At 41.3% G+C, this 18,018-nt stretch overlaps 1 protein-coding gene across 3 annotated transcripts in view; it reads right to left on the reverse strand.

Annotated features, from left to right (window-relative positions):
• Window positions 1-18,018, reverse strand: part of LOC127419784 (protein tyrosine phosphatase domain-containing protein 1-like) — a 33,139-nt gene that overhangs the window by 14,367 nt on the left and 754 nt on the right. For 2 of the 3 annotated variants that reach the window (XM_051661509.1, XM_051661508.1), the window contains exons 3-4: window positions 17,717-17,891; window positions 17,348-17,428 (exon numbers count right to left, since the gene is read on the reverse strand). The exons of the other annotated variant lie outside the window; for it this stretch is intronic. In XM_051661509.1, coding sequence (XP_051517469.1) covers window positions 17,348-17,428; window positions 17,717-17,891 — 256 coding nt within the window. The remainder of the gene's footprint in view (window positions 1-17,347; window positions 17,429-17,716; window positions 17,892-18,018) is intronic. 3 annotated transcript variants of the gene reach the window in all.

Raw genomic sequence — 18,018 nt, forward strand, 5'->3', positions numbered from 1 at the left:
TCAAAAGAAAGCTCAGTGGGAAGAGAGAAACTGTGGTTTGTGGGAGATGAAATGTTCATGGTACTCACTATAGTTCAGGAGATATTTCTTGCCTTTGTGAGGGAATGTGGAATTTCGATGATTCCTTTCACCACAGTAATAACACAGTCGCTCCCAATGACGACAATCGCATTCTTCATCAGAAACTCTGGTATAGGTGATCTGCATCGGTTCAGGAGCTTCGGGGCATGCCTGGACTTGACTATGGACATCAGTTGTGACTTGGAGCTAATCTTTGTGCGTGGTGAATTGAGCAGAAAATTATCAATCCTTACTACCAACTAAATAAATTCAGTGAGTGTTGAATCCTCAACCTTACATGCGAGTTCGGCCTGCAGATTATAGTTCAGTCCCTCTCTGAACACAGTCTTGAGTGCAATCTCATTCCATCCACTTTGGGCTGCTAATGTCCTGTCAGCTGCAGAACGTGAACCTTGGCATACACGAAGCAGCTGAACAGTGACATCTTTACCTCCGTCTGGGTATTCAAACACATCATGGATCTGGGAAGCGAAGTAATCAAATGACGTTTGAAGCTGATTATCATTTCCCAAACAGCTGAGGCCCAGTCTAATGCTTTACCGGTAAGTAATTTCTTGGACTCCTGACTGAATTACTTTTGTTGTTTGGAGAAATATACTTTAGATTGACGTAAAAATCCCTTACATTTCTCTGGTGAGCCATCAAACATACAGTGCATCTGGAAAGTATTCACAGTGCTTCACTTTTTCCACATTTTGTTATGTTACAGCCTTATTCCAAAATGGATTAAATTCATAATTTTCCTCAATTCTACAAACAATACTCCATAATGACAACATGAAGTTTGTTTGAAATCTTTGCAAATGTATTAAAAATAAAAAACGAAAAAAATCACATGTAAATGGTATTCACAGCCTTTGCCATGACACTCAAAATTGAGCTCAGGTGCATCCTGTTTCCATGATCATCCTTGAGATGTTTCTACAACTTGATTGGAGTTCACCTGTGGTAAATCCAGTTGATTGGACATGATTTGGAAAGGCACACACCTGTCTATATAAGGTCCCACGGTTAACAGTGCATGTCAGAGCACAAACCAAGCCATGAAGTCCAAGGAATTGTCTGTAGACCTCCAAGACAGGATTGTATCGAGGCACAGATCTGGGGAAGGGTACAGAAATTTCTGCAGCATTGAAGGTCCCAATGAGCACAGTGGCCTCCATCATCCGTAAATGGAAGTTTGGAACCACCAGGACTCTTCCTAGAGCTGGCCGCCTGGCCAAACTGAGCGATCGGGGGAGAAGGGCCTTGGTCAGGGAGGTGACCAAGAACCCGATGGTCACTCTGACAGAGCTCCAGCATTTCTCTGTGGAGAGTGCATGGAGTTTGCCAAAAGGCACCTGAAGGACTCTCAGACTATAAGAAACAAAGATTGAACTCTTTGGCCTGAATGGCAAGTGTCATGTCTGGAGGAAACCAGGCTCTGCTCATCACCTGGCCAATACCATCCCTACAGTGAAGCATGGTGGTGGCAGCATCATGCTGTGGGGATGTTTTTCAGCGGCAGGAACTGGGAGACTAGTCAGGATCGAGGGAAAGATGAATGCAGCAATGTACAGAGACATCCTTGATGAAAACCTGCTCCAGAGTGCTCTGGACCTCAGACTGGGGTGAAGGTTCATCTTCCAACAGGACAACGACCCTAATCACACAGCCAAGATAACAAAGGAGTGGCTCCAGGACAACTCTATGAATGTCCTTGAGGTGCCCAGCCAGAGCCCAGACTTGAACCCGATTGAACATCTCTGGAGAGATCTGAAAATGGCTGTGCACCGATGCTCCCCATTCAACCTGATGGAGCTTGAGAGGTCCTGCAAAGAAGAATGGGAGAAACTGCCCAAAAATAGGTGTGCCAACTTTGTAGCATCATACTCAAAGACTTGAGGCTGTAATTGGTGCCAAAGGTGCTTCAGCAAAGTATTGAGCAGAGGCTGTGAATATTATGTACATGTGATTTTTTATTTTTAATAAATTTGCAAAGATTACAAACAAACTTTTCACATTGTCATTATAGGGTATTGTTTGTAGAATTGAGGAAAATAATTAATTTAATCCATTTTCGAATAAGGCTGTAACATAACAAAATGTGGAAAAAGTGAAGCGCTGTGAATACTTTCCGGATGCACTGTATTAGGAAGAGCGAATCTTACCGGTGTAGCTTGTGGAGATGGAAGAGAACAGATATAGCAGGCGAGGTTCTCATTTTCAGCTCTTAGGTGGTTCAGTTGTGCCTGGAAACTTTTGAGTAGTTCGCTCTGGTGAGCAAATGCAGCCTGGAGCTGAGAAACTTCCACTGGATTCATTGGTGGCGAAGTATTCTGTATGGGACTCGACATGGAGGTGAAGGTAGAATCCATATGCAAGAAGTTTATTACAATCAGCAAACAAATCCAAGACACAAGGCAGAGACATAAACATAGAAGCAGGTAAAGTAGTCGTTACACAGGTAATCAGTCCAACCAGGCAAACAGAGCAAAACAGTAATCCAAAAATCGGTAATCCAGTAAAGCAGGCACAATGGTTATAACAAGTAGGCAATGAAACAGGCAATGAGAATAACGCTTGATAAGGCAGTGAAACTGGCAATACTTCGCAAAGTCACAATGGAGACGCATGGCTATTTATATAGTACAAACAGGAAATCACCATAGAAGAAACGGTATAGTGTCAGTATTCGGGAGAGGGCTCCCTCTGGTGGTCAGCTGAAGGGATACCAGCCTCATTCGTTACATATTTATACTGTATATATACACTGGCGGCCAAAAGTTTAGAATAATGTACAGACTTTGCTGTTTTGGAAGGAAATTGGTACTTTAGTTCACCAAAGTGGCATTCGACTAATCACAAAGTATAGTCAGGACATTGTAAAAAACAGCACCATCACTATTTGAAAAAAGTCATTTTTGATCAAATCTAGACAGGCCCCATTTCCAGCAGCCATCACTCCAACACCTTATCCTTGAGAATTCATGCTAAATTGCTAATTTGATACTAGAAAATTACTTGCCATTATATCAAACACAGCTGAAAGCTATTTGGTTCATTAAATAAAGCTTAACATTGTGTTTGTTTTTGAGTTGCCACAGTATGCAATAGACTGGCATGTCTTAAAGTCAACATTAGGTAAAAAATGGCTAAATAAATAAACAGCCTTCTCTAGAAACTCTTCAGTCAATCATTGTTCTGAGGAATGAAGGCTATACAAAGCTTGAAATTGCCACAAAAATGAAGATTTCATACAAAGGTGTACACTACAGTCTTCAAAGACAAAGGACAACTGGCTCTAACAAGGACAGAAAGTGATGTGGAAGGCCCAGATACAACTAAACAAGAGGATAAGTACATCAGAGTCTCTAGTTTCAGAAATAGACGCCTCACATGTCCTCAGCTGACAGCTTCATTGAATTCTACCACACTCATCAGTCAACCAATATGCTTGAATGTTACTACAGAGACTACTGTATAACATCAACTACCGAGGTGGCTGGCATGACGAAAACATAAAGATGGGTATGTATCCAATTTAATAGAAACTAAACAAGGTAGTTTCACATGACACGGGACCTGACAACTGGTAAAATTGCATGTGGCTTTGTGCAGCCAAGACAGTGCTCTCATTGCGGTTTCATCGTGGTTAAAACTTAAAATCAAGAACTTCATTGAGTCAAATCATCCTCATGTCTCATACAGTTCACTAAAAACAGCATATTGAAATAAAAATTCATAAAAACTGTATTAATATTGGATATTAAGCCTTTTTAGGCATAATGTATCTACACATGTATTCTCTTGTAGTCCATGCAGTGTTGTCAGCTTGAACTGGTCCATAATAGCTTGATTAATTAACTGTGTAACTTATTAAATACTCAGGGGGAAAAAGCATTAATACTAAAGCAGACAGCAACTCTAAACAGATAAACAGTGCCTATTTATTATTAATTGACCAATTTCAAAGCATTGATGAGCTGCTTAAAATACATTCTTTTACAGCATTTGTCCTCCATTCACAACATTCAACCATGCACAATAAAATATTAGGATATTTTGTTCAGTGAAATGTTTTGTTTATAATTTAATTATAGACTATAAAATAAATGTATTATTCGATGACAGAGTTTGTGTATGAAGCTAAACTTCATGTTATGAGATGAATTTAGTTGGTTTTGACATTTTTATTTTAAATGTTTATTTTTATTTTTATTGTAAACCACTGGGTAACTTATGCATGTTGCATGACAATTCTGTTAAATGTATCACTCAAAATTATTATTATATAGATTTCAGACTGATTGCAGACCAACGCGGCTGCCGCTCAAGCAAATATCAATTATTATTTTTTATTTTTTTAATCTTCTGTGGCAGCTGCTGAAAATGAAGTTGAAATAAAAACTAAATGAAAATTCGAAACATATAGGCCTTAGTTGTAATGACTAACACAGCTTTTACTTTCTTTAGTCTATGTTTGAGTGGAGGGGAAAAAGCAACAAATAACTGAAATGTCAACAGAACGCAATAAGAAGTGTTGAAGGACAGTTTTGTCTTCATACACCTAAAGCATATGCTTTCATTCTCAAACCACTTTGAAGTCTGTTCAGCAGGATACTAATCATAAAATGTATATATGAAATGCAACAGAGGTGTTTCTGTTACATTTATATTGACAAACAGTTTTTCTTAGTTGTGAAGTTTAAAATAAGCTTCAAATATTGATGTTAAGTTTACGGTTACAATCTTAATTCAGATTCATGAACAGATTTATTTGGACTCGGACTCGGCCTGTTATGGACTTGGTCTTGAGTCCGACTCAGCCCCTTTTGGACTTGGACTCAACTCGGACTCGATTGTTTAAAGACTCGGACTCGACTAAGGTGGACTTGAACCCAACACTAGGTAGAAGTGACAAAACTGACTGGTAGAAGTGACAAAATCAACTTTTAGAAGTGAAGTGCATGCAAAAATCCACAGCCTAACCTGAAAGGCAGACAGAATCCCTATCAATACTAGCCATGATTTGTGTGTTACTTGATCAGTATGATTAATAATACAATGATTAATAATACAGTACTTGCATTCTCTATAATTTAACAGAGCTTACATCCAAATTCTGACAAGAACCACATTTTCCATGCGCATAAAAGAAGTGTCACTGTCATAGGAATGTGCTTGACATTAAATAAGAATGCAGTTCTCTTACTAATATACATTCGGTATCTCACTATGGGTAACACCTTGGGCGTGGCTGATCCTGGATGCACCAATAACACCCAGTCTGTCAGTTGAGAGACCAATCACAGCAGTGATGAGGGAGTCCAACATCCCTATATAAACCACTGTCATACGTGCCTACTTCATTTTCGCTCTCTTCCCCGTGAAAATCATTGGAAACTATCCTCTGCAGGACTTGTAAGAAGTGGTCTCTTAAACATTTCATCAGGTACGTCGCAGAACGTGTTCTTTTTGCGAGAATATTCACTGTCAAAGTGAATATAATTTCTGCTGTATTTAAGCTGTTAAAGCTTCTACCTCTACGGCACACTGTGGTGGTGTGGCAGATCAGCCGGTCTTGTCACATTAAGAGGATTAACACAGAATCAAGTGGCATGTTGTGGTGAACTGCTTCTGTGTTCTTGAGTTTGGGCTCTGTCATGGCAGCTGTGAGTTCATCGAACAGCAGAGCGAAGAGGAAGTATCCATCCATGCAGTTGTGGATCTATGATCTCACCAAAGGATTCCCACCCGCTATGTATCGCCTGTCTGGAGGTCAGGCAAGCACAGGCTGCACTCGCTAATCCAGGTGTGTTGCCCGCATTGTTCCTGTTTCATACAGAGAAATTTGAAAAGAAGGGTGCACATCGAATAATGAGGATACCTATTGTTCTCCGCCGCCAGCAGAGAAAGACCCCCCACCCCAGCTGCAAGGACAGTGCCGTCCCAGCGTGTCGCGGAGATGTGTCATTTTTGGGATGAGCCTTTTACGCACAGAGTGCCTGTTAAAGGTTTCACTAGGCTGGATGTGCACAAAATGGAGGATCTGGGGATGTCCAGCCCCCCCTCCAGTTGAGGCGTGGGTGGCGAATCACCTTCACCCTGATTGTCTGGCAGTTTTTTCATCTGCTGCTGCTTCATTGCTGGGACAGATGGAGAGATTGTCGGTCTCCATTTACCAGAAGATCTACTGATCTTCAGCACTAGCTGTAAGGGCTCTTAACACCACCTCGCTCCTCACAGCATATCAGACCGAGTTGATGGAGGAGATGGGCCAAAAAATGGATGCGGGAGCACTGGATGCAGAGTTGTGGGAAGAGATATGCGTTATTGCAGATCTCAACCTGCGTATGTCAAGAGGAGCCATCCAGAGCTGCGGCCGCAGTTGTGGGCGAACGGGCTATTTGGCTCGGTCTGTCTGGCCTGTCTGAGAGGGAGAAGACAGATTTCCTTGATGCCCCAGTGGATCCGAAAGCCCTTTTCAGGGCTATGGTGTCCACAATGCGGCAGCAGTGTGATTTTAGGAAAAAGGATGGGGAAGCGTTCGAGACCTGCCTTCCCCGAAAATCCACTGCTCGCCCCCCGCAGCCATCACGTTCTGGGTTCACAACCCATTTTAGAGTTGGACAATCTGGTTTTAGAACCCAGACCAGGCCTCCCCCACAGCCCCAGGAGTTAGGGCAGGGAGGAGCACAGCAGAAACAGCCCCAGCAAAGAATCTAGGCTTCTTTCACGGTGGCCAAACATCATCTGTCTAACCCTCAGGGCAACAAGAAGAGACGGGCATCCTAACCAGTGTTCTGGTTCGGGAAATGGAGTGGGTGAACAGCACTCATGGAGTCTCTGTTCCACTCCTCCCTCAAGAAGTGAGTTTGTTTTCCACCCCTTAAGCCTAGAGGACTTTAATGAGAGTGTTGGCACAAGTTCCCCCAGTGCCTCTCAGTTTAAATCCCACCACTCCACCCACAGGGTCAGAAAAGAGAGTGGGGGAGTTTGCACAGACGCATGTGTGGGACAAAAATAAAAATCTACTCTGTGCATCCAGGCAGTGGGCCAAGGGGACAACAGTATGTGAAAATAAACACAAAATAAATAAAAATCACAAAATGATACCGAACTCAGAGCTACAATCCCCACCTCCACTGCTAGCACCACTGGTGAGCGAGAGCTTCAGTGGGCCCCTCTCTCTTCACGCAGAAAGTTGGCACGCATGCGCAGTTCATCCCTGGGTTTTGTCTACGATAAAACTGGGTTATCAGCTGCAATTAGCTGTAAAATCACCTCTGTTCAACAGTGTGTTAATGTCAACAGTAGAGGGGGAGTCAGCTCGAATTTTAGAGGAGCCAATTTGCTGAGCAAAAGAGCAATAAGAATTGTGTTGCCAGAGGACAGCTGTCAGGATTTTTACTCCAGATATTTTATCATCCCAAAGACAGGAGGAACGATATCTGAACAAATTCCTCAGAAGGTACGAGTTTAAAATGCTCACGCTCAAAACACTCTCAGTTTATTCATCCCAGAGACTGGTTTACATCAGTCGATCTGAGGCAAGCATATTTTCATGTCAGTATCTACCCATCACATAGAAAATTCCTAAGATTTTCCAATCAGGGAATAATTTACGAATTTTTTATGTGGCCTTTTGGACTCTCATTAGCAGAGTCTTCAGCAAGTGTGTGGAGGCAGCGCTAACATCGCTGAGATTAACGGGTCTCAGAGTATCTGCTTATCTAGATGATCTACTGCTCTGCATGCCGTCACGGCAGCAAGCAGAGATAGATAAGAGAATGCTGGTGTCTCATTTAGCGAATCTGGGATTTAAAATAAACAAGACTGTAATGAGGAGGAGGGCGGGGCGGGGCTGGACCGTCACTACGCACGCCCGGCCCCTGATCGGGCAAGAGTGTATCGTGTACTGGTAAGCCTAAAAGGTGATTCATACCACGCATTGGTGGATTCAGGCTGTTCTCAAACCTCCATTCACCAACGCTTGGTGCAAGACGGGGCATTGGGCATGGATAAATGGATAAGGGTGCGTTGTGTGCACAGGGATATTCACAGGTATGCAGTGGTTACCACAGAGATACTATTCAGGGGAAAAAAGTATAGAGTAGAGGCCACGGTTAATTCCCGCCTCACCCATCCACTTATTTTGGGAATGAATTGGCCTGGTTTTAAGAATCTATTAAGGGAAATATGTGTAGATGGGTCCTGTGGAATGCTGTCTCAGTGTGTGACATGCAATGCTATGGCTGGAGAGGCAGTGCCAGGGCCGTCTACATCTGCTCCACATCATGATGACACAGGGGAGAGAGTTCCCATCCTCAGGGGATACCCTGAGGAGGATTTCCCTCTAGAGCAGTCACGGGACGAGTCTCTCAAGCACGCATTTGACCAAGTGAGTGTAATCGATGGTCAACAACTCCGGCCTGATGTCGCACTCGCATACCTGTATTTTTCTATTATCAAAGATAGGTTGTATCGAGTGATGCAGGACACTCAAACGAAACAGAATACAACCCAATTGTTAGTACCGAAGAGCCGTCGGGAAACCCTTTTCCACCATAATCCAATGGCTGGCCATCTAGGGCATGAGAGAACACTTAACAGAATAATGGCCTGTTTCTTTTGGCCAGGCATTCACGGGAACATTCATAAGTGGTGTGCGGCGTGCCGTGAATGTCAGTTGGTGAATCCACCGGCCACTAATCGAGGTCCCCTTCGAAAGAATTGGTATGGACCTCGTCGGGCCATTAGAATGGACCACACGCGGGCATCACTTTGTATTAGTTCTGGTGGAATATGCAACGCGATATATAATAATCAAGTGGCTCAATCCCCTGTTATTTGCAGTGCAAGAGGTCCCGCAAGCCTGCACAGTGTTTTCCCCATTCGAGCTACTGTATGGCTGTCGGCCATGTGGCCTGTTCGACGTCATATGGGAAGCTTGGGAGGAGGGACCTTCAAACAGTTAAAATTCAATATGTTCTTGATCTTAGAGCAAATCTCCACACCTTGGGTCGATTAACACAGGAGAATTTGCTCCGAGCTCAGGAATGTCAAAGCCAACTGTATGACTAGGGCACTCGACTATGGGAATTTGCACTGGGAGATAAAGTGCTTGCCCACCTCAAGCTCTAAATTACTCACAAAGTGGCAAGGGCCCTTTGAGGTCACATGGCGAGTCGGAGATCTCGATTATGAGGTTAAGTGAATGGATAGGGGTGGGGCACGTCAAGTTTACCATCTCAACCTCCTAAAAGCATGGAGGGAGGCGGTTCCTGTGGCCTTAGTGACAGTAGTCCCCGAGAGGGCTGAGCTCAGGCCAGAGGTGACTCTCAAACCAAATTCATTCACCCCGGTCCCTTGTGGAGTCTACCTCTCACCATCGCAGCTCACAGACGTGGCCAAGTTGCAAATGAAATTTGCAGATGTGTTCTCACCTCTTCCCGGTCGCACAATCCACCATATCGAGACCACCCCGGGGGTGGTGATTCGTAGCCGCCCCATCGCCATCCTGAACACAAAAAAAAGTTGTTAAGAAAGAATTAGAGGCGATTCTTGATATGGGTGTAATAGAAGTGTCGCACAGTGACTGGGCCAGCCCGGTGGTTCTGTTGCCTAAGAGCGATGGGTTGGTCCGGTTCTGTGTAGACTATCGCAAAGTGAACGCGGTGTCCAAATTTGATGCATATCCAATGCCAGATTGACAAATTGCTCAATTGGTTGGATCAATTTTATTCTACACTGGATTTAACAAAGTGTTATTGGCAGATCCCTTTAACTCCAATCTCCCGAGAAAAAAAATGGCTTTTTCCACACTGTTTGGCTTACACTAATTCATGACGCTTCTGTTCGGTTTGTTCGTGGCCCCAGCCATGTTTCAGCGTCTCATGGACAAAATCCTAAGACCCCTTACAGCATATACTGCTGCATATTTGGATGATATTATTATATGTAGTAATGTCTGGCAGCAGCAAATGCAACATCTGAGAGCTGTCCTGAGATTGCTATGATGGCTGGTGAAGAAGTGCGCAATTGGGTGGGTGGAAGTTCAGTATTTGGGGTTCCACTTGGGCCATGGGCAGGTGCGTCCCCAGGTTGATAAAACTGCAGTGATCGCGGCCTGTCCGAGGCCCAAGACCGAAAAAGAGGTGAGACAGTTTCTGGGGCTGGCTGGCTACTACCGAAGGTTTGTGCCTAGTTACTCTGACATCACCAGCCCACTGACTGATTTTACTAGAAAGGGGCCCCCGATCCGGTCCAGTGGACGGAGTCGTGCCAACAGGCTTTTCTAAAGATAAAGTCTACACTTTTATATGCTCCTAATTTCTCTCTCCCCTTTATTTCGCAGATGGATGCCTCGGACAGGGGGCTGGGGCCAGTGCTTTCGCAGGAGATGAAGAGGAAGGAGCGACTGGTGCTGTACATTAGTCGTAAGCTCTCGCTTAGAGAGACTAAGTACAGCACCGTGGAGAAGGATTGTCTGGCGATCAAGTGGGCCGTCCTCACTCTCCGCTACTACCTGCTGGGGCGGGCCTTCACCATCTGTTCAGATCAAGCCCCACTCCAATGACTCCACCGCATGAAAGATACCAACGTGCAGATCACCCATTGGTACCTGGCACTTCAGCCATTCAAATCAGATGTTTTGTGTTTTCTGCAAGACCACTGGTTCCGTCATGGGATCTGTCCGTGGTCCTGAATGTGCTTTCTCAGCCTCCTTTTGAGCTAGTTGAAAGCATAGAATTCAAGCTCCTTTCGCATAAGACAGCTTTATTATTGGCCTTAACAACTGCAAAGCGGGCTAATGAACTACATGCTTTGTCAGTTCATCACACCTGTATGTGCTTTGCTGTGGATTTATCGAGTTTACCTCTTAAAATGATTCCAGCCTGTGTGCCTAAGGTGAGCAAGTTTATAATCTACATTTTAACGTGGAAAGCACGAAGGCATTGAGGAAGAGTAATCCGCTTTTTGTTTCTTGGGTGATTCTTGTAAAGGCAGACCCATATCATACCTATCTCATTGGGTAGTAGAGGCTATTATATTAAGGTATAATAGCCTGGGGTTATGACATCCGGAGGGATTGAGAGATCATTCTTCCAGAGGCATGGCTACCTCGTGGGCACTTTTTAAAGGCATTTCAGTCCAGGACATTTGTGCAGCTGTGAGTTGGGCATCGCCTCACACTTTTGGCCGATTTAGACTGGATGTTACAGAGCCGTCATTGGCTCATTCAGTCCTTGGTGTAGGTAGCCAATCTGCCGATGTGTAAATAAACACATGCAAAAATCAACAATAACACAGTGAAGCACAAGTGTGTTATTTGTCCCCCCACCCCACATCCATTCTTTACAAACTGACTGGGCGGTGTACATTGGATACTACAAGTTGGTTGACGGTCTGCTTTGGACAGCATATCTGCAATACAGGAGTTGGCTATATCCCATAGTGAGATACCAAATGAATGTTAGAAAGAGAACGTTAGGTTACTCAACTAACCCCGGTTTTCTGATAACAGGAGTGAGGTATCTCACCACATTTCCCTCCTTGCAGTTGCACAGAGAATAGATATGCAGAGAATGAAGTAGGCACCTATGACAGTGCTTTATATAGGGAGGTGGGACTCCCTCATCACTGCTGTAATTGGCCTGTCAACTGACAGACTGGGTGTTATTGGTGCTTCCAGGATCGGCCACGCCCGAGGTGTTACCCATAGTGAGATACCTCACTCCTGTTATCAGAGAACCGAGGTTACGTGAGTAACCTAAAGTTAATGAACAAAAGAATGTAAGTCCATTTACACTACCAACTTCTTATGAATGTGCTGGTGGTTAACAGGGAATGGACTATATAATAGGATGCAGATGGTGTAATAACCTCAGAATTAAACTACACTTGACCCAACCCATTAGTGCTTTGCACGTTCAATTTCGCCAAATCCAATTGTGCCTAGACTTAGCTCATGCTTGCACAAAAATACCAAAACTTCATGGCCAAGCTCATTGACTCCCAGTTTTTTCTGGGATAGTCCTGGTTTTAAAAGGTGTATCCCAGGGTCCTGACAATTTTCTAAAAAGTTTGTCCCATTTCAGCTGATAGACTCATAGATTTTTTCTTCTTAAATTAAATATCCTCATTGTCCTTCTCGCTATTGTCTCTGGTATTGTTTGCAGAGAAGAGAAGCAATTTCATTGCATTTTAGTCTTTCAGCAAATCAGCTGAAATGTATCTAGTTACAATGGCAATGACGTCATGCACTTGGCACTCGCGCTCTTTGTTGTCCTTTCAGGTAGTGCATGTTAGAAATGCCCAAATATAAATGTGTTTTCAACAATGAGCTTAAAGAAGAAGATACATTTCTTCACGCGACGCATGAAAATGTAGGCGTGGTGTTTTGCTGTCACTGTGAATATTAATTTCCCCATGACCACAGAGGTAAATCAGACAATGTCACATTCAGACAGATACACTGCACTTTTTACATAGTACAAGCATTAAAATGCATTATGTGTTTTGAATTTTAGGTTCCAACGTTGTGAATTTTGTGTTAAAATGTGTACCTGACATGACAAGTGATTTCATAATTACACATGCAATTTGACATCGAATGGATAGAATAGGCTATCTGGAATTTGTACATTAAAAAAAAGCTAAAATGTGGTTAAATCGTGAAAAACTAAATATAAAATAAAATATACAAATTGTATATACAGTTAAGTGCAGAACTTTGCATACCCTTTTTGTTTCATAAGTTTTAAAACCCTTTCAGAATGTAGACAAATATAAGAGATAAAATATAGTATTTTTTATGTAGACTTCAGAAGCTAAATAACACAAAATGTACACAAATCATCCTGTTCAAAATTTGCATCCACTTGGTTCTTGGTTTTTGTGTTGCCTCTTGAGCATCAATGAATGTTTGCACCTTTTTTAATAGTTGTCTATGAATCCCTCAATTGTCCTGAATGTCAAAAGCTGGATGTCAATATCATATAGCCACTGTTGGGAAGAACTCAAATGTGCAGAGACTGTATCAACTAGATATCATATAGAGACTGTGTCTGTTTCCTGAGCTACCAAACACAAAATCCTCATTAAGTCATTTAGAAAAACATTTATTGAACTTGAAAATAACAGAAACATTGAAGATAAACATCATATAAAGGTAGGGCTACTAAACATTAGACCATTTTCATCCAGAGCACTAATTGTAAATGAATTTATTACAGATCATAGTTTGAATTCGTTCTGTTTGACTGAAACCTGGCTTAAACAGGATGAATATATTAGTTTAAATAAGTCCACTTCCCCAGGTTATTGTTAAAAACAAGAGCCTCACCTGAAGGGTTGAGGAAGGGGTGCTGCTACAATTTACAGTGAAGTTTTTGGTGTTACTATGTGAGAGGTCAGGATATAAGTTTAATTCTTTTGAACTGATAATGCTTAATGTGACATCCTTAGATAAAAAAAAAATATCTCTGTCATCTTTTGTTCTGGCTACAGTATATAGACCACCCGGGCCATATTCTGATTTCCTTAGAGAATTTGCAAATTTTCTGTCATCTAGTAGTTACTGTGGATAAAGCTTTGATTGTTGGTGACTTCAACATTCACATAGATAATGAAAATGATACACTAGGATTAGCATTTGTTGATATTCATAACTCTGTTGGGGTCAGACAAAATGTGACAGGACCAACTCATCGCCATAATCATACACTAGATTTAATTCAGTCAAATGGAGTTGATGTTGATAATATAGCAATTCTGCCACAGAGCAATGACATCTCAGATCATTACCTTGTCTCTTGTATGCTGCGCTTAGCAAAGGTCAATCAATCTATGCCGCATTATCAATAGAGAAGAACTATTCTTTGGACCACTAAAGGTAGCTTCACTTATAACCTTCCAGATTTGTCTTAAATACTCAGTAAGCCAAAAGGTTCAAAAGAACATGATGTAGTCACAGAAAACATAGATACAGTATTCTCTAGCATTCTTGAGTGTGTGCCCCCTCCCCTCGATTAAAGAAAATGAAAGAGAAAAGCCCTGCACCGTGGTACAATGATCCCACTCATGTTCTCAAGAGAGCAGCTCTGAAAATGGAGCGCAAGTGGAAGAGTACAAAATTAGAGGTGTTTCGTGGTGCATGGAAGGATAGCGTCTCTAGCTACTGTAAAGCTCTAAAAGCTGCCAGGTCTGCATATTTAAGCAAATTCATAGAAAATAACCACAATAATCCTAGGTGTTTATTCAGTACTGTGGCTAAATTGTTAAGAAATAAAGCTTCGACTGAACCAGATATTCCATTACAGCACAGCAGTAATGATTTTATGAATTTCTTTACTGATAAAATTTAAATCATCAGAAACAAAATTGGAATTATGCAGCCGTCTGCCTTTGCACCTCAGAAGATAGTGTCTCATATTATTTCCTACGAGCAACTTCAGTCCTTCACTGTCATTGTTCAGGAAAAGCTAACAAATCTAATCAAAACATCAAAAACAACAACATGTACGTTAGATCCAGTACCGACCAAGCTCGGTACTGGATCTAAAAAAAAGAGGTTTTTCCTGTAATCTCAGAACCTCTTCTTAATATTATTAACTCCTCATTATCCTTAGGGCATGTCCAAAGAAACTTTAAGCTGACAGTTTTTAAACTGCTTATAAAAAAAAAACCACAGCTTGATCCTGGAGAGTTGACTAATTATAGACCGATTTCAAATCTCACGTTTATGTGGAAAATACTAGAAAAGGTAGTGTCCTCCAAACTATGTTCGTTTTTTCAGAGAAATGGTATAAACAGTATTTAGGCCCCATCATAGTACAGAGGCTGCACTTATCAGAGTTACAAATTACTTGCTCTTATCATCTGATCATGGCTGCATTTCTCTTCTAGTGCTTTTAGATCTGAGTTCTGCCTTTGACATCATAGATCATGACATTCTCTTGAATAGGCTTGAGAATTATTTTGGCATTTGTAGACAGGCATTTGCTTGGTTTAGGTCCTATTTATCTGACTACTACCACTTTTTCGGTGTAAATGAGGAATTGTCAGATCAAACTTAAATTAAGTATGGACTACAACAGGGATCAGTTTTAGGGGCTCTGCTTTTCTTCTTATATATGCTTCCCCTGGGAGACATTATCAGGAACCGTGGAATTAGTTTTCACTGATATGCCTGTTATGAAATTTCACAATTCTACAAGTTAGCAGAGTGTATCATCGATATCAAAGATTGGATGGCTAGGAATTTCCTTCTACTCAATTCTGACAAAAAGCAGAGGTACTATTTGTTGGAGCAAAAACCTCTAAAAATAAGCCAATAAAATATAATTTGACTGTCGATGGATGTTCTGTTATGTCGTCTTCTACAGCGAAGAACTTAGGTGTTAAATTTGATAGCAATCTGTCCTTTGAAAATCACATTTCCAATATTTGTAAAACAGCATTCTTCCACCTCGACACATGCCCTCTGTTTCTGATGCTGAAAAACTAATTAATGCATTCATGACCTCAAGACTACATTACTGTCATGCATTACTGTGATGATGTCTTGCAGGTTCAAGAAATAAACTTAAATTGGTTCAAAATGCAGCAGCTAAAGTGTTGACTAGAACCAAGAAATGTGATCATATCAACCCAATTTTATCGTCGCTACATTGGCTGCCTGTTAAATTTCATATTAATTTTAAAATTCTGTTAACTACTTACAAAGCTTTGAATAGTCTTGCTCCACAGTACTTAAGCGACCTTCTATCCTGCTACAAAAGGAGGTAGATCCTTTTCCTATTTGGCTCCTAAACTATGAAATAGTCTTCCTAGCATTGTTTGGGACTCTCTCAGTTTAAGTCTAGACTAAAGACTCATCTTTACAGACAGGCATACACCTAATGTATCCATCAACTCATAGTTATGCTGCATTAGTCAGGTCTGCCTGAAACCAAAAACACTTCTCTTATTCTATCATTCTGCTTTAAAGTGAATCACATCTACACTAATATTATTCTATTTTTCTCCCTGTCTTAACCTCGGGATACATATCTGAGGTTACCAGAGTCTGCTCTGGTCCTGCCTGATGTCCGACTCCCACTACTACATGTTGCTGAGTTAGAACGACTAAAGCAGTCAACTACGATGGACTTTACAGAGGATGAACTGATGCCAGCTCCAACTGTAAGACATGGGATACTTCACTGTCTACTGCTTGAACCTTGGACTCAGGATGGGCTTCACCAAAATGAACAGCCACAAGCTTCCGGCTGAACTGCAATACACCTCACTGATCTCTGCCTGCATCACCTTGGTCAAAGTATGGACTACACTCTTAAAATGGAATACATAGACAACAAGTAATTACAAACTAAAGCCTTCATCAGCCAAATAACAAAGGACAATGCATCTGTGTGCACTTCCGCTAGTAATTCAGGATGGTCTTCAAAGATTTTAGTCATTAATCTTACAGTTCATACAAAATATTTCTGTTTAAATATTGGCCCTTAACACTTACTTAGTTTACTGATTTAAACCATGACTTGTACTACACATAAATAACTAATATATGCATTCATTTCATGCTGTTTAGACAGAGGGGAACTGGCCCCCACAAGGTTATTTTTCTCCATAAACCACCATCTTATGGAGTTAGCTTGCTCACTTGGGGTCTAAATACAAATATTAATTACTTATTCATTTAATTATTTATTTTAAGGCACAATTTACAATCACGTATTTTTTTTATTTATTTTTTTATCAAACCGCACAATTATGACTAAGACATTACAGCTTCTTTTTCTGTTAAAGCATAATTTTTCTGTAAAGCTTCTTTTGAAATGATGTGTTGTGAAAAGCGCTATGCAAATAAAAATGACCTGACTTGACTTGCAGAAGATGCTTGGAAAACAAAGAAAGTATAGTAGTTGGGAAAATGTTTCTTAAGAAAATTAGGCAGCTTCACTGCTCAGGACAAAGCAGGCACTCATGAACAATTATTACACAAAACATCATTGATCATCAAGAAAGCAACACACCATATTAAGAACCAAGGGAATGTACATTTTTAAACAGGATGATTTGTGTAAATTCAGTTAATATTTTGTCTTCAATTATCTGAGTATCTGTAATGTCAAATAGCTTCTTCAGGGCACTACTAAATAAAAAAACTAAACGCAAATTTTATGATCCCTCTTACTTTTTTTAAATGATAATGCCACTGCTTTCACTTGAAAACCTGTTTGTTAGAGGCTTTTTCATTTATGAACATCAGTTTTACCTCAGAAATTGGTCTACTATGTCGTATTTTTCGATAATTTCTGTGGATGGGCGTGCCATAGCAAGCAAGTCATCAGTAATCCTTGAAAGAAACAAAGAGGAACAATGATTTGACAACTATTCCATTATTACAGGCTATGACTGCATAACATTTTAAACTGGGATTTACTGGGGTTAAAGACTTTGGGAAGGTTGTTAAGAAAACATGAATAAATAAATAAAGATTAGTGAACCTGATTATATTAAGGTGCAGGGAGTTCTCGGGGCTTCATATACAGAGGCTTTCAGTTCACAAATAAGTCAATGGCCTAATTTTGAAATCCTGCAAAGGGTGCTAATTTAAGTAAACAGGTAAGTGCATGCTGTGTACCAGGAGGAATAGATTCCTTTAATGGCCTGATCGTCTTCACTCCAATGTGAGGGATCCTCATACTTGCAAGCCTGGCCACCACATCCCATAGAGCACTGCATATGGCAGGGGATAACATAACGCAGCGCCTCTCCAACCATTGTGTATTTTGCTCTGGGAATTCTGGAACCCCTCACTTTAAAAGACAATTAAAATTATCTTAATCACCTTCACAATTGGATTAAAGAAACACTGTCTGACATTTTACCCAGTCTCCTCAGATAAACCACCATTTGCAAATGTATGATACAGAATTTGGCTCA

Source organism: Myxocyprinus asiaticus, chromosome 29 (genome assembly GCF_019703515.2).
Source record: "Myxocyprinus asiaticus isolate MX2 ecotype Aquarium Trade chromosome 29, UBuf_Myxa_2, whole genome shotgun sequence".
Classification (NCBI taxonomy): domain Eukaryota; kingdom Metazoa; phylum Chordata; class Actinopteri; order Cypriniformes; family Catostomidae; genus Myxocyprinus; species Myxocyprinus asiaticus.